We start from the raw sequence: 14,674 nt of genomic DNA on the forward strand, positions 1-14,674 counted from the left end.
GGAGGTACAAATTAGTAAATCTATAAGAATCTGAAAAATAGAGTATTGTACTATGATCCATTGCTCATATCTCAGGATACATGAAATGTAGTCCGTGAGATTTTAAACAGTAGTAAAAATATTGTTCTTTCTAGTTTTAAATGATCATTTAAATAAGGGAAGCAGGATTTAGGAGTAAGCTCTGCCACTGTGTTTTCAGTCACTGACAGGAGACACTGTATTGCAGTTTTCCAAGTGACAATTCAGCAAAGCATTATCATTTGCTAGATTGCAAAGTTGGAAAAATTACGTTCCTTAAAAATTACAGTCGTATAAAATGTGCCCTTTTTTACTTAAAGGGGTTGTCTTTGATGACCTAGTATAATAAAGTATGGCACCAAAGTCTGACTGAAAAGTTAACAAACTAAATCCAAATATGTAAAATAAATAAATAAATACAATTGTACTAGAACATGGAATCGTTTCATAGATTATTGGAGGAAAAACATTTTTTAAAAAATCTTGTGGCTATGTTACTTAATTGAAAAGTAATTTTGTGTGCTGCTGTCATGGGTAGGGGAATCACTGCTAATGTTAGAATATCAGTTTTTTTTAAAGTGCCCCCTTTCAGTTGTAATGAAATTAAATTTCTCCGTAACTCTACATTTCTCTGTCATATCGTTACACCCCAAGGCAGCATGAGCACTCGAAAACCAGACAGGAGTCAATATAACATATAATATCTTTATTAAAGCGAATATAAATCCAGATGGAAATAGTTAGAGAGTTTGAGGAAGAAATAGTTCTTTCTGAAAAGTCAATAATGATTCCAAATGGGTAAAAGGAAAGGTCCGATATTATAATCCACAATGAGAACTCATTAGCTCTCCCAAGCAATCAAATTCCATGAATTGCAACAAGGAAACAAGGCTGGCAGGAAACAGAGTTCAATCCACTGGCGATACTTCGTAGTGATCAAGGCAGCAAAGTTGTCAAAGCGGAGGCAAACTTGAAACAGGAACAAGGAAATAACAACCGGAGTATCAAGGTCTACTCGAGAGTCGTGGCTTAGCTCGGCCCAACTAGAACTGGAAATAATTGGCTTGGAAACTGCAGTTAGAAACAGAGAAACCTCTCTCCAAGAAAACAACGTTGACACCGCAAGGAATCTACAGTGCAAAACGCTTTTATGGATCCTAAACTGAATCCCAAGTAGGGAGAGCAATACTCCCAAAAAGTTCCCATGGGAACTCTAACCATTATCCCCTTGGGACGCCAGACGTTGACTTCTACGAAGGCCTTGTTTAACACTTTTCTCATGATTCAGAAATTCTCTCCGATTAAAACCCGCATTCTCAGGCGAGCTGAGAACATCTGGCCTAGACAAGGGAGACTCCCTTCCAATTAACTGCTTTTCCTGACTGATTTCTCCAGGCACCTGGAGTTGCAAAGGGTTCTCGGAACTGGGTGAAAAGTCATAATAACTCTGTGTCAGAGTTCAGCTCCTGATCAGGCTTTGAAGCCATGGCTGGCTGGGGTATAATACATATGCAGTTTCAAATTCCAGAATTACATTCTTCTTGTGTTTTGATACAGAAGTATAATTTAAACTATCTCTTGCTATTCAGGTTGCTAGAATAGCTGAGTGTGGACGAATGCTTGTGGCAATTGATCTCAGTAACTGGTTAAATGATGTAAATTATGTCCTGCAATCCGTTGTTTACTGTTATGGCCTCATAGCTCCCCTGGTGTATCACAAGATTCCTTCAGAGCCAGTCATTCAGGTAAGAATGCTTCTTAAAATATCAGTGTGTATAATTCTTTTGTTTGTAAGCAAGTGTATGCAATTGAAAGGTAATAAAATATCTGGAAAACTGGTGTTATTTATCCCAAAATATTGATAATTATTAGAGATTAAAATGATTGAAAATTGAAACAGATGAACAAAATGCACACAGAATAATAATTTTGTCTTAAAATTAAACAAGGGATGAACATAGGTAAAGCAGTTGTAATTTAGTATAATAGGGCTATAATATAATTCATAATTTTCTTGTCCTTGTCATGTATTTAGCTTCATTTCAGAGTGCCTGGTGGGAGCATTACACAGAGAAATATTATACAAACCTATTCAGAAGTAGATCCTATTGAGTTCAGAGCGGTTTACAAGCAGGAATATAGTTCTAGAGTTACAATGTTAATGATACTGGAGATTCTAAGGACATTGCACATTATCTTGCTGGCACAATTGTTTCAGACTCCTAATAGGAAATAATTAATTACAATAGTTTTAGTTAGTACCAGATGTTTATTGCTAAAACTACAAATTAAAAATATATTATTGCTTACAGATAATGCAGTATTCTAAAGCTAAATGTCTATTCCTGTATTTTTAGATCATTATTAAGTGTCTCACTGTTCTTCATGAAATTCCAGTTACTACACTGCAGAAAAGATCAGCATCATGTTTTGACAGCATTCAACACATGATAGCTTGCTTGTGCTTTTTCACAGTGAAGGTATTTATTGTTTTTAGAATTTTCTGTTAAGAAATTAATTACATAGTTTGAAATGTGTTGTCAAAGGCTTTCATGGCTGGAATCACTGGGTTTGCTGTGAGTTTTTTTTTCTGGGCTGTATGGCCATGTTCCAGTAGCATTCTCTCCTGATGTTGCACCCGCATCTATGGCAGGCATCTTCAGAGGTTTGCTCTGAACATACCTCTGAGGATACCTGCCATAGATACGGGTGAAATGTCAGGAGAAAATGCTACTAGAATATGGCCATACAGCCCAAAAAACTCACAGCAACTCATCGTTTGAAATGTTTGCAATTCCAGTATTTAGGTTATATAAAATATTCAGAAAAAATTGATAGAATTCAAATAATTTTAACATAGAAATGCAGAGTAGTAATATATTTTTATTTAATGACCTGTTTATTCCTGTTAAATTTCAAGTGAAAGTTGTGTCAAAACGGTCATAAATCTGTTTTTTTTATCAGATTAAAATAAATTAGTATAGATTAAAACAGTTCCTTTTCCAGTTTAATTGGGTGGATCAAGTGTGAGTAGCCAACAAAACTTGTAAGTCATTTTGGGTATTAATTTAAAATATAATACAGTCAATAAAAAAAGAAATCCAAGATAAAATTTCCAGATGCTTTTCAGCAGCCTAAGAGCTTTTGATAATAATAGTTGAGATATTGAACCTCCTCTAATTTTTTTTATTCTTCCTTGCATCTTTCCCCATCCTTTAAGAATATAAATATCTATCTTTCTCCATCTCAACTTTCCCCTTCATTTTCTTTTAAACACTAGCGATGATTTGTTTTAAAACAGAATGTGATGCTTCAATAACAATATTCTCAAGCTTGCAGAACTGAAACTGCAAGGTGTTTCATGGACTTGGAGCCAGAGAACTATGACTTTCTGTATTCATACGAGGAGGCTTTGCCAGTTACTTTTCTTCTGTTTGCGATTATACCCAATTTTTCTTCCTCTCAAAGAGAGAGGAATATTCCAGGTAGTACTGGATGAGGACAAAGAAATTGAAAATTCATCCAGACTAGAGAGACACACTCTAATCAGTTGAAAAGGAGAAAGATGGCAAACAGACAAATAAAAATATTATTCTTAAGAGTGCTTAAAACATTCACGGAAGTTGTTTTGGACATAGGCCTTATGAAAGATGGCACAGGCTTTTGCAGAAGATTCTGTGCCTTTTCTGGAAAATTTATCACTATTGTATCAAGATTTATGATGTATATTTTATAGATATTGCGCTCATGGAAGGAATATGAATTAGCAATTGTAGTTATTAACTATGGAAAAAAGTTGTTGGATTCTTCAAAGACACAATCTCAACTGACTGAAGCTGGAGAAGGAGTAGAGGAAATAATAGATAACATGGTAACTGTTCTTGGCTTTTCATTATGTTTTTCTTGTCTAAATGTTTATTGCTCTGTGTTTGTGTGTGTGTGCCTTCAAGATACCTTTGGACCTATGACAATTCCATGAGTTTTATAGGTTTTTTTAGGCAAGAGATATGCAGACATGGGATATAGATCCTTCTTCTGAAATATAGCCTACAGCATCAAAGTATTAACCAGTACTGATTCTGCTTAGCATCCAAGATTGAAAGAATTCATGTCTAGTATATTTAGGCCATTGATACTGTGTACTAGTATCTAATCAGTACTTTGTAAGAGGAGATTAAAAATGTTTGGAAAAGCTGGAAACCATTAAGGTGACCACATTCTAACAGTCCATCTGTCATGTTTTAACTCACATGATTTAACCACATGAGGTAAGAAGCTAAATCAAAACATTTATTAAAACTATTCTTAGGCCACTATGGATGGTTGGTAATGTCTGATGAGCATGGTAGGTTCATAGTGTAAATCTGAACAAAACTGAATCAGTGGAAGCACATTGTAGTTACTGACCTGAAAAGGCCTATTTTTGAACACAAAGAGAGATTCAGGATGAGACTGTTAGTAGTATCTAAACTGATCATTAGTTGATATCTTAAAGTTATTATTGTAGTGTTCCTACAAATGGTGTTTGACTTCAGGTGTCCATAGGATGACCCTGTCACAAGGTTTTCATGGCATGATTGCTCATTGCCATTGCCTTCTTCTGAAACAGAGAAAGTGTGATTTGCCCAACATCACTCATTGGGTTTTTGTAGGTGAGTGAAGATTTCAGTCCTGGTCTCCTGAAGTCATAGCTGAACTCACCAAACATTACACCATACTGGCTATCCTTGAATTTTTAAGGATAGGAAATGTTATTTATTTTTAAACAATAACTATTAGAGCATTTGTTAATTAAGGTAATGTTACCTTACCCTATATCAAAAAATCTCAGAACAGTATACAAGTAAAATAAATGGAAATACATTAAAAATAGCCTCTACATATATGAAATTTGATTAACCACAGTTAATGTGGTATCTGTAGTTGAATCAACTTAAACAAATACTAGGTAAATTAGAATAAGAATAATTAATTGGGTTATTCTTGCAGCTTCCTACCAAAAGGCTTAAAGCACAAATAGCTGCTGCTGAGAAAGTAAACGAGAACTTAGAAGCTCTGGAATCCAACTTGCTCAGACTGATTAAACCAGGTAGTATTTGATTTTTAAATCTTTTCTAATCTCATGATGTGATGAAAAGGCATTATACATTGATCATAGTCTAAGGCAGTGGTGGCAAACCTATGGCACACGTATAAGAAGGGAAACGCAGCACCCTCTCCTGGCACGCATGCCATCATCTGCTCCCCCACTCGCCATCCCGCTCCTGCTTGCTCATCTGTTTGCGCCCTGCTTGTTTGCCCATTTGCCTGTTCCACTCACTGCTTGTCCACCGCTTGCTCATCCCTCACTCACCCACTCACCCCCGTTTGCTTGCTTGCCTGCCTACCTGCACACCCTGCCCCCCCCTCTCCCGAGAGCCACTCCATCTCTAAAAGGTTTTTGCATTGGAAGAAGCACCTCATGATAATTATTTGAAACCCTGTGTCCACCCTTTCAAGTGGTAACATTTTCATTCATGGGCTGTTCGGGGATATATAGTTATAGCGATTTTAAATCTGGTTCATGCTTTTGAAACACTTTGTAGTTTGATTCTGCACCAGCGCTCTGCCAGAGAAGTCTGAAGACCTTGCAAAACTGCAACCCCTGTGATTCCATTGCATTCAACTGTGGAAATTAAAGTGATGTCAAATTGCATTAATTTATTCAGTTTAGATGCACTCTTAGTTGGAATCCACTGAAGTGCTTTTACTGATAGCACAACAGAAAAGCTCCACTCCTCCTGCAATCATTTCTTTCCTGCATAAAATGCCCATGTGCTATAGCATCAGTTCTCAGATGATGTGCTGTGTTGCAGATCATTCTTAAAGAATGGAATCTGAGAGAAGGCTAGGATATTGTAATTCTGGTAGTATTGTAAAATACTTCCAGTGCTTTTGATACTGTTCTACTCTTTGCTGATGTTTGGGGAGTGCTGGTTACCTAAAAAAATAACTTTGATTACTTTCATCCCAGATTTATCCATGTGTTACAATGAGCCATGGAGAGCTGAGGGAAGGAATGCCCAGGTTCTACAAAGGGATTTGCGGAGTGGTTAAATGATACATACTTTTTTCTTCTACTGCAAAGTAGCACATTTTTATCCATGCAAGGGTTGACGATTACTGTACAAGAGGGTTGCGTGATCACTCCAAGGATAGGGGATGGCCTTAGTCTCCTTTACCAAGACCTTGAAGGGCTGCACTTCCAGCAATAAAGAAAAAAACCATTTTTTTTGTTCTTGAATGCCCACTAAGGTGTATGGGGGCATTTTAGCCATTTTTTGGTTTTGTATTAGGAGATGGTGTGTGAAGATGTTTCAGTTCTTGTACTTTAAAAAAAAACTGCTCCAGGCCTAAAATGACCTGCCCTGCCCTGCCCTGCCCCCCATGTGTTATGAAAATGCCCCTATTTTCCCTACGAGCTGCTTGGGGGTATTTTGTAGGGAAGAAAGTTTTTATTCCCCCCCCCCTCCTTTTGCCTTAGGAAACATAAAAAATGACTGTTCTGCAGCATCCTTTAGAGGTATTCTCTGCTGGTTTTCTGTTGAGAGACCATATAACCCCAGCTGTCTATCCTTTACAAACATTACTGGTTGAACACCACATGGATAAGGCTGGTGTTGTAACTGTCTGAACTGTATTCTCACTTCTTCCGACACCTGTTTTCATAATGCATTTTATTAATGTGGCCATCAGTGTGAATCAAAGGCAAACAAAAAATGGCAGGTTGGTTTGCTTTTATAATTTAATCTTAATTTGAATTGGATTTATATTTTAATGCTAGTTGTTCTGGGCAGTACTTGTAGTGGAAATTCATATATATAATTATAATTCTCTATTACTGAAATGGCTTGAACTTAAAAATGTTTAATTTTCATTGCAATGTGTCCTTTATCTTGAATTCTTCTATAATACTTTTTATCATGCTGGATTTTCCTTCGTCTCTTTCATTTAGGGCAGGAGATGACAGGAGAAGAAGATGCTTTGTTCTTGTATCCTGTAGTTGCAAATTGGCAAACAAAGTTTGCTTTAAAGGAAGGTAATAATTTTGAAAACTTACTTTTAGTCAGTTGATTTTATTTTATGTTTAATATTTGCAGTGAGATATTAAACGTGTAATGAATATTGCATCAATTTCATGTAGCTTTCTGAAAAATCTAAAAAGAAAATATTCTAGTTTGTTTATTTTCTTATCCTAAAACAGGGAAGGGTAAAGTGTTATTGCAGTTCTCGTCAGAATGATCATACAGCCCATTGTCAGGAATGCTGGGAGATGCTGTCCAACAGCATCTGGAGAGTCATATTTTACCTATCCCTATCCAAAAACAAATGTCTGTTCAAATAGAATTGTGGATGGGAGCTACTAGTTAAAAGTCTTGCATTCGCCTGGCTCAGTTTCTATAGAGTTGACTATCACTGATGCTCCATGCAGTCATGCCAGCCACATGACCTTGGAGGTGTCTATGGACAACGCCGGCTCTTTGGCTTAGAAATGGAGATGAGCACCAACCCCCAGAGTCAGACATGACTGGACTTAACGTCAGAGGAAAACCTTTACCTTTACCTATCACTGACAGTCTGAAACACCTGTCAAATTTAATTCTGAAAAAACAAAACCCGTTTCTATATCTGTATAGTTGTCAGCACAAACATATTATAATTGTATTGTTTGAAATTGTTTTGAAACAATTATTTTTCTTTGTCTTTTTAAAATATATATATAAATAGCCTGACTTTGCTCTCTATACTGTCCTGTTAAATGTCAGTGTGTTTTTGTGGTTGGTACAGGTCATCACTTAACATTTTTTAATCTTTTTTTTGAAGTCAGTTTTTCCTTATGTAATATAATTAAGTTTTCTTTATGGAATCAGGTCATGGAGATGTTACTGGGGTTATTATTATTTATAAATACTATAAAAGATATAAGAAATTGTAGTTTGCTGTTAATTATGTTATATTATTTACACAGTAATGAAATTCAAGAAAAACCCTCGCTTCCTCGAATATTTTGTTAAGCTTTTGTGCAAAGCACTGCATGAAGAAAAATACTTACGAATAATTGAGTGGGCTGATGAAATACAAGACTATCTTAAAAAGTATGTGACTTCACTTATTTCAGCTTGGACATGTTACTGAACATATCCTGTAGACTTTGCAGGCTAGAGTTTGGAAATTAGTAGTTTCTCCACTAGTACCAAAACTAGAAATGTGGGGTGGAAATTTTTCAATATATCTGTATCTATATATCTATCCCTAGTGCACAGTTGTCTACACTGCTGTATTGCAATCAATCATGTTAGATGGGGTAAATATAAAATACGAATGTGTAAGGACATAAGCATTGACAAAACCTGATGGAATAAACTAATGAATGGATGCACTGCTGAAATAGTTTGTATTTTGCAAAATCTCTTGCTTCTCACATTAGCCACAGATACAAGTAGCTGAGATAAAATGTGATACAATTCAGTGTCCAAAGAGTCACATCCATCTTTTAGTGAAATAGAACTATTTGCGCTGAATCAGGTTTTTCTCAACTTGAAATGAAACTAAGTAGTTTAAGGACTTTTTTTCAAGGATAGTCATTTTTATTAAGTACTAGCTTGGGGACCTGGCGGTGCCTGGGTTATTAGAAGAAGGCATTGTTTGTTTTGGGATGTTAGCTAATATTACTTAATTTGGTCCAGATCCGACATTTGGCTGGGTTTAGTACTGTCTGGATAAAGGTGAACTACAACTCCCAGGTTCCCGGGGCAATCACCCCCAAACTCTTCCAGTATTTGCAGTTGGCCATGTTGGGTCTGTGTGTCAAGTTTGGTCCAGATCAGCTGTCTGCTGGTTTCAGGGCTCTCTGGATGAACTACAACATCCAGATCCGAGGTTAGTCACCCCCAAACCAGGCCTGCATGCACAGTTGGCCATGTTGGGTCTGTGTGCCAAATTTGCTCCAGATCTGATGTCAGCTGGGTTCAGTGCTTTCTGGATGCAGGTAAATTACAACTCTCAAAATCAACGTCCATTTACCTAAGCCCCTGCAATATGTTCAGTTGGTCATGGCATTTCTCTGTGCCAAGTTTGGTGCTGGTCCATTGTTGGTGGGGGTCACAGTTTCTCTAGATGTAGGTGAACTATAAATCCCAAAATTAAGGTCTATTCCCATTAGCCCCTGCAGTATGTTCAGTTGGTCATGGGACTTCTCTATGCCATGTCTGGTACCAGTTTATTTTCAGTAAGGATCACAGAATCAATGAAGGTACTGCAAGTCCCATTATCCGTGGCAACTTTGGTCCAGATCCATCATTGGGTGGATGTAGGTGCTTTCTGGATGTAGGTCAAGTACAATTCCTGTAAATCATGGTGAATTCTCCCCAAACCTCTTCATCAAATCATAGAGTCATAGAGTTGGAAGAGACCTCATGGGCCATCCAGTCCCACCCTCTGCCAAGAAGCAGGAAAATCACATTCAAAGCTCTCCCGACAGATGGCCATCCAGCCTCTGCTTAAAAGCCTCCAAAGAAGGAGCCTCCACCACACTCGGGGGCAGAGAGTTCCAGTGCCGAACAGCTCTCACAGTTAGAAAGTTCTCTCTAATGTTCAGGTTGAATCTCCTTTCCTGTAGTTCCTCTTGTTCAGTTGCTGATCAATTTCTCTGTTTTCTCCCTGTTATAGGAAAGGGTAGAAAAGGGTTAAGGTAGAGGCAATGGGTGGAGTCATGCAAATTAAGGAACCCTGGAATGTCCATTCTGGAGGAAAAAAAGAACATCTAGGATGAAATTGTCCCTGTATGAAAGCCTTCACTTGGGTGGTGGGCAGAATGGTGCTTGTGGAGGGCACTGGCAGGGTTTGGGCTCTCGCTATAACCTGCATGTCAGTGGAGGGAGGGCCATTGGTGTCTTCTTCTCAGTGGGAACTATAGCTGTTTGCGGAAGTGGGAGCTTGTCTGTGTAAGTGGACACCTCTGCCACATTTTAATGGTGACATACTGGTATTGTTCTGTCCCTGCAAGCTGTTTTAAGGAGCTGCCCTGATCATACTAGGAAAAGAGTTGATGCACACAGGAAAACAGTAAATAAAGAATTTAATAAAATCACAAAAGGTCCAGATTTTAACTCCTTACTGATCCAACAGCCAAAAGTTTTTAGAAAGTTTCTAGAAAGGTTGGGAATTTGATCCAGTTGTGGTCTTTGCTTGTTTGTCTTCTATGTCCTTTCTTCCTTGTTCTCTGTATCTGTGGCAAAGTCACTTTTGCTTGTAAAACAAATTGTTCAACTGTTTGACTTCTATCAGCCTTTGACATGCGATATTTCTTGCATCCTTACTCTACTTATTTTACTAAAGATTCTAGTAAAATAATGTGCATGTAAGTTTTGAATGTGTTGGAGTATAATATTTAAACACAGCACCTTAACTAAGATAAAATTTCTTGAAACATTTGTACTTTTCCCAGAAAGCCCACATCACTGGTCAAATATATTTGTTTCATAGTGGTTAAGGCATATTTCCCCTGTAATTTCTAATTGATGTTATGGTTATTAATTTTCTTACAGATAGTAATTTTCACTGTTCTTGTTTAATAGACGCAATAAAGCTTTTCTTGGTGCTAAGCGAGGAAGGAGAAAAGGAAAACGTCATGAAAAAAACCAATCAGCACCAGACTTTAATAAGGTAGGATCTATATTATTTCATTGCATAGGTTTTGGAATATATCAAGATGCATAAAATGCAATGATTATAGATTAAAAGTACAATTTCAGTGATATCTTACTACACAGAAAATGTGTCGTATTCACCATCCACTGTAGAATTCCTGCTGGACACATTATGAGAAACACACTGATGCTGTTTTGTGTAGAGGATTTTTTTAAAAAGTAAATATGCAAAACTTTTTTATAGTAAAATTTTATTTAATAGGTCCATATTAATGCAGTGCAGTTAGAGATTTAACAAATTTTAATTATGACATGCCCTATATTATTTTTATGCAGATGACAGGGTCACCAACCTTTGGGAAAAAGCCAAACACTCCTAAGAAAAAACAGAAAAACCACCCATGTATGTTCAAGTCATCTGATGCACAAAGGTAATTCAACCTTTTTATGATTTGTAATTAAAATTTAAATGGATTTCAATTGTAGATGTTTTAGTTCTGATTTTGTGACTCGTTTTATTAATAAGATTAGAAAAAAAAGATGTTAAATAACTGTGTTTTAGCTCTGAGTACTGATTGGAGAACTGTTTCAGATTAAGTAGAAAATTGAAAAACTCCAAACAATTTACAACAGATTGGATTCTATTCTACTTTTGACTGGGGATTCAACTGAATCCAGTCCTTATCGACCATCTGCACCTCTGTAGTATGCCATGTATCTACTTATGGGGAATTTAAATATCTCAAAGACTACCCTGAAGTCCACTTTGTTAAAAATTAATTTTAATACATTTCCATTCCTTTTCATTGAAAAATGCAAACTATTATTCATATGTTTATTTCTTCTAATTTCTGCCATTGTGCTTCTCATCTCTGGAGTCCTTCTTTTCTTCGTGGTCCCACTAGAACTTCATTTCTTCTAGTGAGGGTTGCTTCCCATCTTCTTTTCTTCAATATTTTTTTTCATTTGCTTTCAAAATCGTTATTTTTCCTTAGGTCTTTTTAAACTTTTAAATAATATGTTAATTTGTCATTTATTGCTAATTTACATATTTCCTTGTACCATTGTTCTGTCTTAATTTCTACCCCTTTCCATTTTTTTTGCTATTAATAGCCTTGCTTCCGTTAACAGTCATGTGTATTGTATAAAAATAATATAATCACTGGATTTCTATTAATTTTTTCTTCATAATGCTTTCTGTTTCTATTATAATTTTTCCTGAGAGCCTCAGTACATATTTGTCATATATACTGACAAGCCCTTTATTTGAGCTGAAAAAGCCCCCTTTGGCTTATAATGGAGTCAAGATCAAGCCGGGCAGCGGAGCCTGGAGGCCATTGTTTGCAATATATGATATATTTCTCTCTCATCTTCTCCTCCCTTAACAGTGTGTTTTCTTTTCCAAAGCCTCCCTCACTCTTAACCAAATGAATTTTTTTGAAAAGGGAAAGGAGAGGGAGAGAAGACCTCACAACCCAGGAAGAAAAAGTATATATGCATTAATCTATAAAAGCATTTTCCCCAGGCCACTTACCCTGGAGCCGATGCATAGTGGAGTACTCCAAATCAGTCCTGGAAAGAGGGGTGTGTGGAGTCAGCATTGTTAGCCTTTGTGTCATTACAGTGATGGGAGAATATCTGCATGGCTAGGATCTGTGCGGTGGCAGGAAAGAGTCCACAGTGTTCAGTGGTGCTGAACTAGATTCAGTGCTTTGGCAAGCATTAACAATAGCAGCAGGAAATGACTAGGAGCAATTTTGTGCTTCATGGCAACTGCTTTGATAGTGATGGTATGTGCCATTAGCTGTCCCCAGGTTGTGGAGCTGGTGGAACCAAAATGATTGTGTAAACTATAGCAGCCAGTTTCAAATGATAACTGGCTCAACTGTTTACACTGCCCCCAAAATGCAGGAAAGCTCTGGGGCATTCCCTGCCTTTAGTGGGACAAGACCATATTAAGGCGCCTTACCCGATATGTAGAGTTAATTTGCTCCACGCATCGTGTGAATGCCATAGAAGCCATTCATCCCCACCCCTGCAATAGTTGGCTCATGTAGATGAATCCTAGAACTCACAGTTCCAAATTTGTAAAAAATCTTCAAAATGACACTGTTCTGATCTGATATAAATCACCTTTTATTCAAAATACGCGTGGGGAGTTATATTTTCTTTCAGTAGTATTCTATTGAAATAATGATGGGGAACAGAGGGACTTGGAGTAACTATGAAGCTGTTCCTCCCTACTTTGTTCACATATCTTTAAAGCAATACTAGCCTTTTCATAATGGCTATGGCTCAGAAATATTCACAGAGAGATCTGCATGTTTACTGTATGTGTGTCTTTTATTGAATTTTTAAAGTTGCATGCTGCTTTTCTTCTTGTCACTCTTTCCTTGTTGGGATGTATTCATTGCCTTCCTAAAAAAATTATTTATTTGATTATAGCCCACCTTTCTGCAAGGTATCTTACAACATAATTAAAAAGGTTCTAAAATGAAAATTTAATAAATTATACATCCTAAAACACTTGACATGCTATTAAAAACCAACAAAGGCAAATCACACAGAAAACAGATGAGATTTCTGTAACATATCAAAATTGCATTGCACAAAATAAATTGGAAAATATCATATTATAAGAAATTGTCAGAAACTTCTTAACAGTTATGTTACTGAATATGGGCTAGGTAAATGGGAGGCGCCTGGCTCGATAGCAGTACGTGTGAAAAAAATCTTGGAGTCCTCGTGAACAACAAGTTAAACATGAGCCAACAATATGATGCGGCGGCAAAAAAAAGCCAATGGGATTTTGACCTGCATAAACAGGGGTATAGCGTCTAGATCCAGGGAAGTCATGCTACCCTTCTATTCTGCCTTGGTCAGACTACACCTGGAATACTGTGTCCAATTCTGGGCACCGCAGTTGAAAGGAGATGTTGACAAGCTGGAAAGCGTCCAGAGGAGGGCGACTAAAATGATTAAGGGTCTGGAGAACAAGCCCTATGAGGAGCGGCTTAGAGAGCTAGGCATGTTTAGCCTGCAGAAGAGAAGGCTGAGAGGAGACATGATATCCATGTACAAATATGTGAGAGGAAGTATAGGGAGGAGGGAGCAGGCTTGTTTGCTGCCCTGCAGACTAGGATGCGGAACAATTGCTACAGGAAAGGAGATTCCACCTGAACATTAGGAAGAACTTCCTCATTGTGAGAGCTGTTCGGCAGTGGAACTCTCTCCCCCAGACAGTGGTGGAGGCTCCTTCTTTGGAGGCTTTTAAGCAGAGGCTGGATGGCTGTCGGAGGTGCTTTGAATGTGATTTCCTGCTACTTGGCAGGGGGTTGGACTGGATGGCCCGTGAGGTCTCTTCAACTCTACGATTCTTTGATTCTATGATTCTAAAGGTAAAGGTTTTCCCCTGACATTAAGTCTAGTCGTGTCCTACTCTGGCGGTTGGTGCTCATCTCCATTTCTAAGCCGAAGAGTTGGTGTTGTACGAAGATGTCTCCAAGGTCATGTGGTCGGCATGACTGCATGGAGTGCTGTTACCTTCCTGCTGGAGCGGTACCTATTGATCTATTCACATTTGCATGTTTTCTAACTGCTAGGTTAGGCAGAAGCTGGGGCTAACAGCGGGAGCTGACTCCGGTCCCCGGATTCAAACTGCCGACCTTTCGGTCATAAAGTTCAGCAGCTCAACGGTTTTACCTACTGTGCCATCAGGGGCTCCACAATGTGGGTATAGATCTGAAAAATGAACAACCAGCCATGCATAATTCTGTATATAATCTGACATGATTTTCTGATACTCGTTTGAGCAGTTTTCCTCAGTTCTGACAGTTTCTTCTTTGAACATATGCTGCAAGACTCACCACATGTTCTAATATAACGCTTTAGAGAGACTACTGTAGCTAGGTCTCAAAATAAAAGTTGCTCAGTTGTCACCAGTCACATGTTCTCTATATTGATTTTAT

General features: G+C 37.6%; 1 protein-coding gene across 8 annotated transcripts in view; it reads left to right on the forward strand.

Annotated features, from left to right (window-relative positions):
• The window catches only part of cfap54 (cilia and flagella associated protein 54), a 156,291-nt gene that overhangs the window by 58,275 nt on the left and 83,342 nt on the right, over nucleotides 1-14,674 (forward strand). For all 8 annotated transcript variants that reach the window (XM_062982835.1, XM_062982828.1, XM_008110880.3 and 5 more), the window contains exons 26-33: nucleotides 1,608-1,763; nucleotides 2,376-2,498; nucleotides 3,755-3,889; nucleotides 5,008-5,107; nucleotides 7,013-7,096; nucleotides 8,027-8,153; nucleotides 10,635-10,722; nucleotides 11,043-11,137. In XM_062982835.1, coding sequence (XP_062838905.1) covers nucleotides 1,608-1,763; nucleotides 2,376-2,498; nucleotides 3,755-3,889; nucleotides 5,008-5,107; nucleotides 7,013-7,096; nucleotides 8,027-8,153; nucleotides 10,635-10,722; nucleotides 11,043-11,137 — 908 coding nt within the window. The remainder of the gene's footprint in view (nucleotides 1-1,607; nucleotides 1,764-2,375; nucleotides 2,499-3,754; nucleotides 3,890-5,007; nucleotides 5,108-7,012; nucleotides 7,097-8,026; nucleotides 8,154-10,634; nucleotides 10,723-11,042; nucleotides 11,138-14,674) is intronic.

This window comes from Anolis carolinensis, chromosome 5 (genome assembly GCF_035594765.1).
Source record: "Anolis carolinensis isolate JA03-04 chromosome 5, rAnoCar3.1.pri, whole genome shotgun sequence".
NCBI lineage: Eukaryota > Metazoa > Chordata > Lepidosauria > Squamata > Dactyloidae > Anolis > Anolis carolinensis.